At 40.1% G+C, this 16,329-nt stretch overlaps 1 protein-coding gene across 1 annotated transcript in view; it reads right to left on the reverse strand.

Moving 5' to 3' along the window:
- npr3 (natriuretic peptide receptor 3) overlaps nt 1–16,329 on the reverse strand; it is a 45,285-nt gene that overhangs the window by 10,690 nt on the left and 18,266 nt on the right. The window contains exons 2-3 of the mRNA XM_049578800.1: nt 2,148–2,270; nt 468–643 (exon numbers count right to left, since the gene is read on the reverse strand). Coding sequence (XP_049434757.1) covers nt 468–643; nt 2,148–2,270 — 299 coding nt within the window. The remainder of the gene's footprint in view (nt 1–467; nt 644–2,147; nt 2,271–16,329) is intronic.

The raw sequence follows: 16,329 nt of genomic DNA on the forward strand, positions 1-16,329 counted from the left end.
ATTATCTTTTCCTTATATTTTCCATTCCATTTATTCCCATATTTTGAGGTCCTACAGCCTTAAATACATATTGCAGTAAACCACACATGGTGTTTCTAGTAGTCCCACTTTTTGTTTTGCCAATGCAGCCCAATACTCATTTGATAGTGTACATACATGGCTAAATGCTACTTATCAATATGCAACTTACCAAAAAGTAACTATAGATGTGAGCAATGTATGATCCTTACTGTTGACCTTGTTATGGCGTGGTGTATAATTTGGATTGTGTGGTTTTTGGATATTTGTTCATCGATGTTTTACATTTGCACTCTTTCCTACTTTGTACTGCAACTGCTGAATAGCAATTTTCCCAAGGATAAATGAAGTTCAAACTTATCTTGTATTGTCACATATCAGCATCTGCAAATTCATCATGCATCAGTCACTAATGCTTCAGAAAGATTCCATAATACAGATATACGTACACTTTCACAGTCTTTGCAGTTATGAAACCCAGTTTTTTCGATGGACTTTTTCATTTCCATGGAGAAGTTTTCAAACTCAGGCTTGACTGTTCTGAGCAGTGTCACAGTGTTCAGAGAAGCATAGGCTTGCCTCGCGTCGTTATCATATTTATCTCCTCTCTTCCATGAGCCATTGCCTGGAATTTAATTTAACAGAGACAGAACAAGGAACATTTTCCAAACATTAATGTGGAACATTACTGTTTCATCAAAATATGTCTTTGAAATACTAATCCCTAAAGTTAAACTGAATGTATCTACAGGAAGGTATTATTGTAACTAGCTACAGTGCTGTCCTTACACAGGCTTTTACATTGAAACAAAGAAAAGAAAGAGTAATAAACACATTGGTAAACAGAGGACAAAACCTTTCACAAAACCAGATGCAGCTGTTTTAAGAAAAAAAAAAAACTCTGAACCCTGTCCAGGTTCATTTTTGATTTACATTCATTACAATTCTGCAGTGTACAAATTACATGAATTTTCAGGATGTTGCTCTACTTTACTTAATGTAGGGTGCCCCTTACATACAGAAACCCAACATAAAAGTGTGGTTCAGGGAGGTCAATCTATGACTTCCAAGGAAGACTGATGTTCATGCTGAATTTAACCCAGTTGCCAGAAGAAAATGTAAGCATTGCATTTTTGCAAACCACACGTTACATTTGCATGTTTCATACATATCATATAAATGTTCATACAGTGACATAGTGTATGAGCTGACTTTGTCATCAGGAGGTGGAGGGGATGGTAGATGGTGTGTCACCTAAGCAAAATGCATGTGTGCTAAGCTGCAGATCACTGCTCATGACCAACAAACATCAAAACTGGCTGTTTTTTAATTAGTCATCGCTGCATTTTCAGCAGCTTTTTAGGCACGAAAGGTAGGTGTTTTGGAGTGACCCATCCCTGTGTTTCCAGCAGTGATAGCAGTTGTTTTTTCACCAAGACATATCTGCTTTTCCAGCAGAGACTGTGCCCCCAAAACCTGGTATTTTAAGCCAAAACATATTTTCCTGACAATCATCAAGGGGGTTTTGTGCCTAAACGTAACCACATGTTGACCACAGCGTTGTTGAATGTAAAGTTTCAACATATATGCGACAAAAAAACATGCAAACGTAACATGATTTGCATAAACGTAAAATACCGACAGTTTTCTGGAGATTAGATTGGCCGAACTGCATTACAGAACGTGTTAAGAAGCAGTTGCCTGTTGAAGGCCAACAAGAATATTATCATTCATTTGGAGTCTTGTTTGTGTTCACCTGATGAATGTCCTATTTCCAAATTCACTCTACTTTTAGCTCTGGTCGGTGACTCCTGAGAAACATTCCAACATTTTGTTTCACCCCGTATCCAAGTGTTAATGCCCTCAATTTAAGCTGACAGCTAGCACTTCACCCGCCAATGTCCCAGACGTGACAGTCACAGCTTTTCATTTGTGACTTTCACATTCTCACAGAGTACAGATCCACTGTGTCTGTTACTGTTCAATTAATTATGGACTGCAGTGTAGATAAATAGAGAGCATATTAAGACTGTATAAAATATGAAAGAATTCCATCTGATTTTCATCATTAATTTCATCATCATTTGTAAAAAAATACACATTTAAATATAATGTGATGTTAAACTTACCATAAGAAGAGGCGTTGAAGAGTTCAACATTAAAGAACATATAATTGCCGTTGGTCAGCCGTTGTCTGTGTGCAGCCAGCATGATCTCTCTTATTTTGTCTGCTCCCATGCACATGATCACCACTGCAAGGAAACAGCAGAGACAAATGCAGTGACAGTCATTAGCCAGAGCCAGCAGTTTGTGTCGAAACCATAAAATACAAATCTTTGCTCACTAGATTACTGAGCAAAATTTTATCAGAATTTTTATCGGTTCACCACTGACATCTGAAGAAGTTAAGCCATTTTTAAATATCCTTCAAATATGAGTTACTAATTCCAGATTAAACTGGTATGATCATGAAGAGACAATTAGCAGAACAAAAGACAGTAAACACTGTAGATTACTTGAAGAGACCTATACACTATGAACTGAGTTTGATTTAGTTCTAAAATTTATCGGTGTTTATCAGAATTAGTCAATTTATCATAAAATGATAGATCTTGGAATTTTGTTGTCATTTTGTAACATTTGCAATAATGATACCGTATGAATTGAGTAAGAATTAATATTCATTCTTAGTGTAAGGCTCCTTTTAGACAGGATTTGTTTCTCTAGGGAAGGTGTGGTGATTTTAACATCACCTCGGATGGGATTTTGGTCGCATATGTGGGTAATGTTTCACCTCCACCACAGTAATAATGAAGCTTTCTTTCTGCAAACCTCATGTGGAGTTTTTTTCCACAGGAAGAGCTGCTTGTCCTACTTCTACTCCTACTTTTATTTTTCCAAATCTGACTGATGGAAACATGCTACCACCAACGTACAGGCCTTTGGGAACCAATATGACAATAGAGATAGAGAAGATAGCCAACAGGAGATCAAAACTGCATAAATTCCAACCCGTCCTCATTCCCAGGTTGTCAAACACTTTTTCACTCCCCTGGGTGTCTCATAGCAATGCACAGAGCACCCTTTAGCATATTTATATGATACATAGCTGAAACACGTTGAAACATATGGTTAATGTTTTGATGTGGTCCTGGTTCGGTGTAATGACGTACTGCACGTACATACGTCATATGAGAGATGTCAGTGTACGATAACCGTACATAAATAACATAACGTGAGGTTAAAACAACTGACTTTTGGTTTCACATGTATCACATGTATAGGTACATAAGTTACATAACGTTATGTTCAAACAACTTGGACTTTTAGTTTCACTCTGGACATGAACATATATATATATATATACATACATATATATATACATATATGTACATACTTTGGACTTAAATTCACCTCATTCAAATAATGAATTTCTTCTGCTCAATGTCCATGTTCATTACAGACCATATCTAGTAATTTCCAGCTACAAATAATGTCCCAGAATGATGAGTTAAATTACCGAGGAACAAAATGAATATTTCATTCAGCACCTGCCCCTATAATGTTAATCTGATCTGAATGGGATGTAGACTTTTTTTTTCAGACCTATTTTGTGATTTTATGATAAAGCAGCTCTTCGAGACTTTCAAAATGTTCTCAGACCAAAGGGATCAAATCCATTGAATCAATCAAATCATCAAACTAAATGAATCCTGATCCGTGAAAAAAGTCATTTCGTGGGGTTTGTGCCACTCAAAAAAATGTATGCAATGATTTACTGGTGTCTCTTTTACACTGTTAATCTATGGGAAAAAGCCTTTCTGGGCTTAATGGCATCACATGATGATTGTAATTTCATGGTTTGGCCACTATGTCCAGGCACCCAGGTAGTGTGTCAGGCTTTGAAGTTAATTTTCATAGTGGCCAAACAGTGGAATTACACTGCCACGTGATGCCCTGTGGCCCAAAAAGACTTTGACTCAGTTTACTATCAGGATTTAATCCATTTGGTCCAATAATATTTGAAAAGTCTAGAAGAGCCTCATGATTAAATCATTTTATCTCCATTCAAGTTAGTAGAGCACTAAACTGGAAGTAGCCGGCTCAGCAGACTGAAGTCTCTAGTGCACCTGCTCTGTGGGCCCATTGATGTGGATGCAGTGCTGAGCATCAGGGTAATATCTGTGGCAGTTGAATGTTTTTGGCTTCATGCCACTTAGCAACTTTCAGAGGCGGGGCTCTGCCTTCCACTGTATCCAGTTTTCTTTATACATCCATGACTATGTCAGTCAGCTTCAAAGCTGGCACTGTTCCTGGGAGTTTGCTACATAGCCTTCCCCAGATTGCTCCCACGGTGGATACAGCTTTGCCAAATGTCTACCTGTGGACACATTTCTCCCATTGCACAGTATGTACCATTCACAATTTTTTGTGGTAACAATTTCTTTTTTTACAAAAACATCCCAATGCAATAAACCAACTCGACCACATATTGGTCATCACAAATGTATGTATGTCTTTATCTGTTGTAAATAGAAATTCAGCAGTTCAGGCAGCACTTTGGTCAGATTTGTCATCTTTGTGTTTGTTGTCGCTTTCGTGAAGTGTTTACACATAAAGGTAGGGGAGGTGTGAAGTTGAAACCTTTCTTGAAGCCGCTTCCTGCCTTCCGCTTCCTGCTTGAGTCGGCGTCCTCCGTCACCTCGGCTCTTAAATTATAACTTTAAACCAGTTTTATGCCACGTCTAATGAACTACTTTTAAGATTTTATTTGTTTAAAGTCTGTTCGTTTGGGTGGATGGCCGATCTCGTGTTTTTGATTGGTGAATTTTGAGCTTTTTGGACACGTGTGACTGGTGCCGACATAGCCGCACCCCAAACTTCATTATAGTTTCGCTAACTTTTAGCAACAATCTAGTTTTTCTCTGCTCTACAACTGGATTAACTACAATGATACTGCCTGCCTGAGAGTGAAAGTCCCTGTGAACACTTCGGCCACCCCAGAAGCCTTTTTACACCTTCTGTGCCACTTTCTGGACACCAGAGTGACTGCAACTACCTGGCGAAACTCACTGGTTTCTCCCGGACACTCATTCACCTCTATGCGCCGCATATACAGTGCTGCTGTGCACTGTTGGCTGAGTGCCACCTGCTTGTATTAGCTTCACTACGACACTGTGCTGCCCACCGGACCTCCGTGCTCCCTCGGCAGCACCGAGACAGCGACACTCCGGTTCTTCGAGCCGGTACACCTCCCAGAATATCAACAACCGGGACAGGGCGAAGATTAAAGCCTGGACAAGTTAAGTCAGACTGCCTGTAGCAACCTGTAGCAACTTAGCTTGGTTTGCTAAGCTAATGGCTACATCCAGCCCTCCCGATGAAAACCAGCAACTCGTTAAGAAAAACAGGATCATTGCCAACCTCAAGGAAGACATCCGAAGGCTGTCATCAGAACTCAAGTCCCAATCTGAGCTGCTGACAAACACCCTGGACGTGGCTCACGAGCAGTCTCTACAGATCTCCTCGTTAAAAGCTGCTCTTCAGGACACAGTAGCCTGGGATCCTACCTCCTCTCCTCCGCAGCCCAGCAGTTCAACGCCCTGTTGTAAGCTGCAATGGTTGGAGGTGGTGTTACGGAGTACAGAAAGGACCTTGCTCGGCGTTGGTCTCTCATCCCACCTCAGCCTTTCCAACAGATTTGAGCCTCTGTCATCGCGGGTCGAAGCGCCGGACTCCAGTGAGCTCAAGGACGATGCGGCCCGTTCCACGTCTCCCCAGTCCGGGAGTCATCCTCTGCCGGCAGCTCCCCTCCCGGCTTACAGCCAGCAGGCTCCCTGTGCGGACGGCTCTGTGTCCCCCCTCGCACACACCACGGAAACAGAGCGGCAACAGAGGAAACAGAGTCGCTTAACTCATAAAGGTGAGACTATGAAACTGAGCAATAACAAAGTTAACAGGTCACAAGCCAGTGCCAGGCCGAGAGCCAGAGATCATTCTGCCAAAAACAAAGCTAAGAGGATAGACACTATTCTGATTGGGGATTTTATAACAAGGCAGGTGGAAATGGCCAGGACTGAAAATCTAACTGTGAATAACACATCAGTCAGAGAGGTGGCAGCTGTGCTACCAGACATCATGTCTACACAGCCACATATTAAGTAGATTGTTATTCATGCTGGCTCATTTGACATCCTCAAGAATAAATCTGGGTCTGAGACCTTAAAGAAAGACTTTTTGTTTTTATTGGAAACACTTAAAAAACTTCACTCAGGAGTGTCTTTCATCTCTGGACCTATCCCAACACTCAGCAGAGGTTGCGAGTCCTTCAGCAGACTCCTTGGCTTAAGCACCTGGCTGTCATCAGCCTGCCTTGAGCAACAGGTTGGATTTATTGACAATTTTAATGTTTTTTGGAACATAAAAAGCCGCTTCATGCCAGACGGGATTCACCCAAACAACCTTGGCTCCAGACATCTTGGCTGCAACATACGTCACACCATCGAGTCATCTTATCAGAACATATATGCACTGATAAGCAGAAAGGTCAGCACACAGGGAGCAGACAGACAGACAGACAGTTACTGCTCCCAAAACAACAACCGCCTCCCATGAGGATGACGTCACGGTCTGTGACTCTGTCCTCCACATTACAAGAAGCCTGCAGAGATTGTCTTTGTCCCAGCAAGAATGTCAAGAAAAGAAGAGATAGGACAGTCACCATGCCGCTTTCCCCCTTATGCCGGCAATTTCACACAGCCGGCGGCATGGCAAAAATAAAAACAACTGCAGAAAATCAAGGACGGTCAACCCATCAAATCTGATATGTGTCTCATGTCAATCACAGTCTGTCTCTAAACTTATGCCAGATAACGTTTCACAATTAGCACTTCTAAATATCAGGTCTCTGGCTGGCAAATCCTTCTTAATCAATGATTTTATTAACAAGCACAAACTTGATTTTATGTTTTTAAATGAAACTTGGCTAGGTCAGGAAAATAGTGCAGCAGTTTTGATTGAGACAACCCCTCCAAATTTCAGTTTCTTTAGTGAAGCAAGAATACATAAGAGAGGAGGCTGAGTTGCCACTCTGTTCAAGGACAGCCTCCAGTGTAAGCAAATGTTTTATGGTCAATTTGAGTCCTTTGAATATGTTGCCACTCAGTTAAAATCCCCCTGTCGAGCAATTTTAGTGACCATCTACAGACCCCCCAAATATGATGCAAGGTTTTTTGATGAGTTTGCCAAATTGCTGTCTATTGTGTGCATGGATTTGACTGTGTTGTTTTAGTGGGAGATTTTAACATTCATGTTGATAATCTTACAGATGGGTGTGCTAAGGAACTGTTAAATATTCTGGATAACTTTGGGTTTTCTCAGCATGTCACAGAATCAACACATAACAGAGGACACATATTAGATCTAATTATTTCCAAAGGTCTTAATATCTGAGGTTGTGGTGAATGATGTCACTTTATCTGACCATTACTGTGTTTCGTTCAAAATGACCACCCTTGCTAATCCTATGAAAAGTGAAGCAGAGGCGATCAGAAAGTGTTATATAAATGATAACACCTGTGCATTATTATTCACCCAGGGTTTTACACCATCACCAACCCTACCCTCAGCTCAAGTTGATCACCTTGTAAACAGTTTTAGTTCCAATGTTATGACTGTTATTGATTCTATCGCCCCAATTAAGACCAAAGTTCTGTGAGGTACGAAAAAGGCACCCTGGAGAAACGCCACACTGGTTAAAGAATACAAAGAGTATGTAGACAAGCTGAACGCAGGTGGCGAAAAAAAAAACAAACTTCAGGTATATTACGACATTTATAAAGAGAGTCTTCGGAACTATGACCAGGAACTGAAGAATGCAAGGCAATCATATTTTTCAGAGATTATCAATAGAAACAGTAATAATGCCCACACACTTTTTTCTGTAGTGGACAGACTGACCAACCCCACAGCATCACTCCATTCTGAACTACTGTCCAACAAGTCATGTAATGACTTTGCAGCCTTCTTCACAAACAAAATATTACAGATAAGACAGGCAGTGTGCAGCTCCAGCTCAGGAATGATAACACTTGTGCCTTCCTGTCCTCCGGTTAATCTAGGACATTTTAGCCTCCTAGATTACACAACTCTAACAGAAACGGTTTCAAAATTAAAGCCCACAACATGCTGCCTTGATATTCTGCCTTCAAACTTTTTTGAAACCATTTTTAACTGCATAGCTCCGGGTGTACTGCAGATAATAAATACTTCTCTTAAAGCAGGCCAGTTTCCCCAGGCCTTGAAAACTGCAGTAATAAAACCTCTCCTAAAAAAATCATATCTGGACGCCACAACAATTAGTAACTATAGGCCAATATCAAATCTGCCATTTTTGGGGAAAATCATTGAAAGGGTTGTCTTCCAGCAAATCCATACTTTATGATGCAAAGCAATCTTTTTAACACATTTCAGTCTGGATTTCGGCCACACCACAGCACTGAGACTGTACTTATCAAAGTCTTAAATGATATTCATCAGAATAATGATGCATGCAAATTCTCTGTCCTGGTATTACTAGATCTCAGTGCTGCATTTGGTACAGTTGATCATAATATACTACTTAGCAGATTGGAAATGTGGGTGGGACTCACCGGCACCTGAATTGAATTTGAAACAAAATATATGAGGAGGGATACCTATGATCTATGATGTTTTATAGCATTTTTTCCACTGTATTTAGTAGTTTTCACATTTAGAAAAAAATAACATGTATTTATAACATATTTTTTTCAACCCTGGGGTCAAACTGTCAGATAAAATTCAATACCTGCCCCTCTAAAAACAGAAGAAAACAAACACCTAAAAAAATAAAGAAAACAAGGTGTAGACAAAGTGTATGTGTGCACACACTCACCTGTGATTTAGTTAAAGTTCTGTAGCAGATGTAGCTGTTCCAGCACATAGGTAAGGGGGGGATCAGTTGTTCTAGCAAATATTTTGGTAAGGGCTTCAAAAATGGAGAACCAGTAGTCTGAGAGACCCAGGCAAGACGAAAATGTATGAGCTAGTGCTGCAGGCGTACTATAGCACTGTTTTTAATGTGTCTTTAATACACCTGTTGATCATGATTAATCATAACCAACAAGTGTGCTGTGCACATGAGCACAAAGATTTCTGTGGCTCATTTGCAACAGTATACTGCTGGTTGGAGAAAATGTAACCAGTTGATCTGTAGTGTGTAATCCTGATGTCCTGATTACAGTCTGCAGATAGATCAGACACCTGCAGCCATCAGATGAAGGAAAAATTAATCAGCTGAAGGCATCCACACAACATACTGATCTTGGGAACAGCAGATTAGTCATTAGTCTTTATTTTTGTCTCACTGTGTTACTTACTGTGTGTTTCATATATTTGCTGTGCATTAAACTGTCAGGGCCACCATATCGATGTGCATAACTCACACACAGTTCCATTTCATTTGATGCAATCTGACTGCTATCTGTCCGAAAGATGGGTTAATCAAAATCCAACTCTGATTACTTGGGTTTTTACTGACAAGAACACTGAAGCGAGTCTGTGACAGGGAGAAGGAGTCACAGCGCTAATACGCTAATTATCAGAATTTTTCCTTTATTCAACAACACTGTAAACCCCAATCCATCCATGACACAAAATTTTGATGTAAAGTCTACACAAATTTTACTGGATTGTAAGGCTGTGCAATTAATCATCTGGTGATCGCGATTGTGATTCTGAGGTCAGACGATTTCAAAATTAATGGAATCGAGGGTACAATTTTTGGACGCCTGGAGATGTTATTTTGTCTTCTACGGAAGTCACGCATGCGCAATACTGCTCCTTCCCTCCTCTTCTCTATTCACTCCATGAGCCAGTCAAGTAGGTGAACTACGAATAATGAGAGGGGCAGGTGAACACGGAAGATTTCAAAAACAGCGTGTGGAAATTGGCAGAGGGAGAGTGAGAGAGGTTGGTCTGTTTGTGTGTGTGTGTGTGTGTGTGTGTGTGTGTGTGTGTGTATGTGTGTGTGTGTGTGTGCGTGCGCATCAGGGCCAAACTCCGCCATGCGTGCTACAGGGAGCAGAGAACTGTAAACATGCGACCATGTAGAGACAGAAATGACATGCCGTCGGGTAAATAATGTTCATCACGTGCACCGCATAATCGTTTGCATAATCGTGATTTCAATTTTGACCAAAATAATTGTGAATATGTTTTTTTCCATAATCGAGCAGCCCTACTGGATGATCAAAATTACACAAAAACTTTATGTTCACTTGACACAAAAACTCATTCCTTCTCAGCTTGACATCAATTTTTTATGTTAAGTCAACAATTTTTGAGGTTTGAGTTAATTTGACTACAATTTATAAAGTTGATTTTGCCTAATTAGTTTAAGGCCAATAAACAACAATTATTGTGCACTAAACATATTGTGGTGTGTTGGGACTAAATGGGTGGAGTTTTCCAGCATGCCGTGAGACAATGTGTTTATATATCTATATATATATACTCAGTGTGTCAGCAAAAAAAAGTTTTATTAAATTGATATAAAATTACTGTTGGACAAGGGTCATGTGACACTTTTATTTTGTGTCTGGTGCACTCAACACTTTTACGTTACTGTATAGTACTAAACTAAAAGTTTTAAGTGCAAGCTGTTTCCAAAAACATTTTAAGTTGAGTGAGTGAATTGGGCTTTACAGTGCATGTACTTCTAAAAAGGTCTCAGGTAGAGTGAGCAGAACAGTGATACACTGCCAACTGTGTTACAAGTGATGAAAATCAAGCAGTGAAGAAGCTATTCTCATTTGGAGCTCCATTTGTTTTAAACTAAACATTAATCATTTAAGGTCATATCGTGAGCAAATGGTTCGCCAAAAAAATATCAAATGTAAACATTATTTCTCTGGGTTGATGTAAACGTTTCCTTTGGTGTCCTAGTGATTAAAAATAAATAAACCAAAAAACAAGTAGCTACACAAACAAGGGTTGCAATTGAAAACACAGTAACCCCAGCGTCCCTGTTAATAAGGAAGATTCAGAGTCTTGCTGGAACATTCCTCACAACTCTGTCACCTAAACACACCTCCTGAAATATCCCTTGAGTCAGTGGGACAAACTTCACCTCAGTCCTGCCAGCACTATAGCACCCTTTAATTACACTGGGCTCTACACACACTACTGGCCCTGTGTATGCTCTGCAAGCCATTCCATGGGGCAGCGCTTGGAGCCAGCAATATTTCAAAACTTCTGGATTTTCCTTTTTGCTAGGGCACTGATGCTAGTTACAAATTAACTCAGGAATGGGGCAGCACATGGTGCACTTACTGAGTGCCCACAGTGTATTTCAAGTGCCCTGTGTTGGCTGTAAACTTCTAAGGCAAGAGCATATGCAAATAGGGGGCTGTTGTGCAAATTTGTAATGCTGTTACTCTAAAAACAAGGATTTATGTTGTTGGATCTGTCTGTCACAGAGGTGAACAGGATGAACAGGACAACTCATTTTGAAATTATCTGTTTCAGTTGGATGGAGAAAAAACTTAAATATTGTTGATTACTGAGTGAATGACTGCCGGATAAGCAGACAGATGATTTTTCCTTTGTGTTGTTATTAACAGTATTGTCCTTTGCCCTTCAGGCTAATCCTTTGACATTTGTGGTCATACAGTAAAAGCGAGTTATTACCTTACAACTATGCTGAATTTCAAGGGGAGTTCTGTCCAAACACAAAGACTTCATACAGAACCAGGATGGGAGTGCATGTCTCAGGAGGATTAGCATCAGAAATGGACCAATCACGAGAGAGGTGCTTCATTTCCCCTCCTAAGTGTTTGTTACATGTTGCAATATTGTGCAGTTAATGCTACAGAAATCTGTAGCAAGTTAGTGACTAGTCACAATGATGTGCAGCGTGTTCAGCGTCAGCTGAAAATGTTAGTGTCACTCTGCAATGTGAAGGAACAGGCAGGTAATGTGTCAAATATATCAGTCATACATCCCAACACATTGCTATACAATAGCATGAAAATCTATTCTTCAATAAATCTTACAAAATTATTATTACAGTGTAAGATGAGAAATCCTAATCTTATCTGAACTTCAGTGAGCAACATGGAGCAGATCATTCCAAATGAGGTGCTTGTGGTCATGATGAACTTATCAGGCCATCAGTGCAATTGATGTTATCAATCTCTGACAGTAGGAGTTGTCATTAAATCTGAGACTGAACTGTAACTGGTGAAAACGGCATAACCATGGCTACAAACGAAATGGACAAGTCTACTTTTTATGCTTAATTCTACAGATGAGCAATATTGGATTTTATATGATATACTGAAATATACCAACTCATTTGGCTGATAACCAATACCGATATCGATATATCCCCTTTTTTTCCCACCTAATAGTGATCATCAAGTCTCTTCTGTAGTGGAATTAAAATCATATTATGCATGCATACTCTTGTGATGGCTCACTGGAAGATTGAGACATGAGATACAATACTTTTCAATGTATGTAAAATTAATTCATTGAGCAAAATAAGAAAAAGAATGTTGCCTGATTCTGACAGTTCATTTAGGAACCAATACTGGCCGATTCCGATGACGTACTGATATTATTGTGAATCCCTACTTAATTCATAACATACTAAAAACTTGGTACTGGGGGCGACCTCAAGCTCACCTGGTAGAATGTGCACACCATGTAGGCTGAGTCATCTGCAGCAGCAAGGGTTCAATTCCAACCTGCGGCCCAATGCTGTGTGTCATGTCCCCCCATTTCCCTCCCACCCTTCCCATGAATCTACTACTGTCCTATCAGTAAGGGCTAAAACGCCAGAACTAATTAAAAAAAGAAAAAGAAGAAGAAAAAAATGATGCACAGTTTTACTTAGAGACTGTTTGTTATTTATGACGGAGGAGGGAGTAATGGAATGTTAAATTATTTTTTAAGCATTAGGGAGGGACTTGAGTTTTTTATCTTGGCTCGGGGAGGCACTTCAAAAGGTCGTGTTCTGTATTAATCTTAAATTCAATCTGAACCCCAAAACCTGCTGGCAGGTTTGAAGGGCATCGAACACATTCTCACTCCGTCCTTGTCAAATATCGATGTTTGGTGACAGACTTTCAACGTCAACAAATGATATGCAACGTACCCTCGGTGTGATGGTTGGTTGCTGTGTCAACTTCAGCCTGTTACATTCATTTCCAAAAAACACTTCTGTTATCACAGGAAATGTACAGTTTGCACACAGTGTCTTTTAAAATAAACAGACCACGGCAGTACAACACCGTGAACTGGTGTATTTTTCCTTCAACAACAGACACACATGGTTATGTTTTGCCAACAAACACGTGGTTGAGTTTAAGAAAATAGAATAGGGTTTGGCTTCACAGCCTTATGGGAAGAGAACATTGGCCTCCTGGGTGAAGGTCAGTGGTTGTTGGACCCTTCCACCATCCCTCCCATCCATCCTACCCAGACTTTCAGCGCATTAACTTTTGTTGTTGTCCTGCCGCTTTCCCCCCTGATGCCACTGGGCACCTTTAGACAATAACGGCAACCATCCGCATATCATGAAACCAGGTTGAAAAATCACCAATATGACACCATTTGTCATAGCCAGAATCTGGAAAGACAGAAATAGTCTTCAGATTTTCAGTTTTCTGACGGCCCTTTACAGCATTATATGCAACAATGCCTTCCGTCAGAAAATAGACCAGGTCTATCAAAGTCACGTATTCTTATATCTCTTTTAACTTTTTGCCAGGATCCGGTTAACTTGCACTAACCAGAACCTACAAAAGAAAAAAAATAAGCCATGCCATGGGATTTGTAAGGAGGATTTGTATTTTGCTAAGAAATTAGCTTTTTGTTTTGGTGAAAACTCTGTGTGAATTTAAAAAAAAAAAAAAAAAAAAAAAGGTTATTTATGGTGGGGGGTGGGTCATGTATTATCCCCAAGTCACTCAGGGAAGCTCAAGGAATATTTGTAGCTCAGAGGAGGGTCAAAATAACAAATAAAAATGAAGTCACAACCTTGTCACCCCTCTCCTCTGATAGGTAACAAACAGTCCCTTACAGTATGTGGTCTCGTTAATGTTGCCTTAATTTGAATTTTAGTAATTTTGATGCATGAATGTATGCAGCAAGTAATTACTTATAAAAATAAATTAAGCTGTCACTGTTCACTGTTCACATGACTGTTACATCAAGTCAAGTTGAGCGGGCCTCGAGGGGTTTTACCCTGTATCCAGTATAAATGTCCATAAAGACAACATTTTTCAATAACAAATAATTGCTTCCAGTCCTACCAATGTCCAGTTTAACTGAAACTGATTCTGCTCCTTACGTCATATTGTTCAGCTCAGCCACAGGTCTACCTTTGATCCAATTATAAATGCACAGCCTCAGGCACTACTGTTGCCAGACCTGTTGGACAGAAGCTGATGATGTACCAACAGCCGCTTTTGGTAACCTGTGTTTTCCACTGAGGAAACACGGTGAGGAACAGTCAGTGCTGAGGATGTTTATTGCTGTAAAGAAAGGAGATCTCTTCCACGTTAAATAATAATTCAGCTTTATTACAACTTCAGTCTTATTTTTGGAGTTTTTGCCAATGGGTAAGACCAGAGGTTATGATAACCTTGCATTGGACAAGTTAATTACTAAGATCATCTGGGAACACAGTGACATCACACACAAATCATCTGATGGGTCAAGAAACACGATCAGACAGCTTGGAAATGAACCAATAGTTTAACAGGATTACCTTAATGACTTTATTTGGAGATCTCAAAAGGTGTGAAAGTGAGCACACCTCAGTGTTGTTCAACAGAAAACAGAGTTCACATAACTACAGTATGAAGGTAAGTTAGTAAAAGCTGAAGTAGGACGTGAGTCTGTGAAAGTGATGGGTGTTATGGTAATAATGTTATATTTGCCTTTTTGGCTCAGACACATCAATGAACATTTAATCTTGTGTCTAAAGTGATGATCTGAATTATACACTCAGTGATTAGAACAAAACAAGGTGCTTTCTAGGGCTCAGTTGCTGGCTCTGATTTGGATCTAATTCCAGGTTAATAAAATATCTGGATTTGTGAAGCTCTGCAGCTAAGAAAAAGTCTTAATGAATCTTTTGTCTGTCCTCGCAGTTTGTAAGCAGGAACATCACTTTAAGCCAGCACTGAATGTCACCACCTAATTTAATGACAGACACAATGGCAATAGATTATGTCAGTCGCAGATACACAGTAATAATGCATTAAATGATTGGTTAACACACTCTCTGCAAGCCAGGGTCTGTATTTAGTCAGAGATCATTTATGAGTTTGCAAAGTTCAATGAGATGATGGATGTCACTGTCGTCTCCATCTGTTAGATATGAAGCTGCAGTCAGCAGCGTACCACAAACACTGGAAACAGGAGGAAACAGCTAGCCTAGCTCTGTATAAAGATGCCAACAAGCAACTCTGAAACTCATTAATCAGCACATTACATCTTGTTTGTTTAATGTATATGAAAAGTATAAAAATATAAATTTACCATTTTACAGGAACAGGAGTGTGCATAGGTCCCTATCTTACAGCTGGCACAAAGCGGTGCACAGAACAAATCAACTGCGACTATGGCTCAGAGGTAGAGCGGGTCGTCCACCAACTGGAAGATCCTCGAGTCTGCATGTTGAACTACCTTTAAGCAAGATACTGAAACCTAAATTGCTCCAGATGATGCTTCAATCGGTGTGTGAGTGTGTTAAAAACTGAGTAGCAGGCAACACCTTATATGTTAGCCTTGGCCACCAGTGTATGAATAGGTGAATATGCCTCGTAGTGTAACAAAGCGCTTTGAGTGGTCAGATGACTAGAGAGGTACTATACAAATGCAGGTCCATTTACCATAACTGTCATTGCTAGTTTCAGATGATGATTCATATGATATGCAGCAAGGGGCCACAGACTGGAAAGGAACATGGAGCTGCTGTGCGAGGACATTGCCTTTGTAAATGGGATGCCTGCCCTACCCACTAAGCTACTGGGTGCCCAAGTAATGCAACTGTTGGCATGCAGTTGCTAAAACAAGCTTGCTCAGTGCTCAGTGCTGTCCAGATTTGATGTGACATACTATGTTACATTGTTAAAATAACTCAACGTTGAATTTTGTTTCCACACAGGACACAAACACCCATCTCCTGTATAAAAGTCCTGTATTTGTTTGACCCATACAGCTTCCCTCCCTACGACCAGAAGTCAGTGTGCTTTGTTGCCTAACTTTCACTTTTGT

This window comes from Epinephelus fuscoguttatus, linkage group LG6 (genome assembly GCF_011397635.1).
Source record: "Epinephelus fuscoguttatus linkage group LG6, E.fuscoguttatus.final_Chr_v1".
Lineage (NCBI taxonomy): Eukaryota > Metazoa > Chordata > Actinopteri > Perciformes > Serranidae > Epinephelus > Epinephelus fuscoguttatus.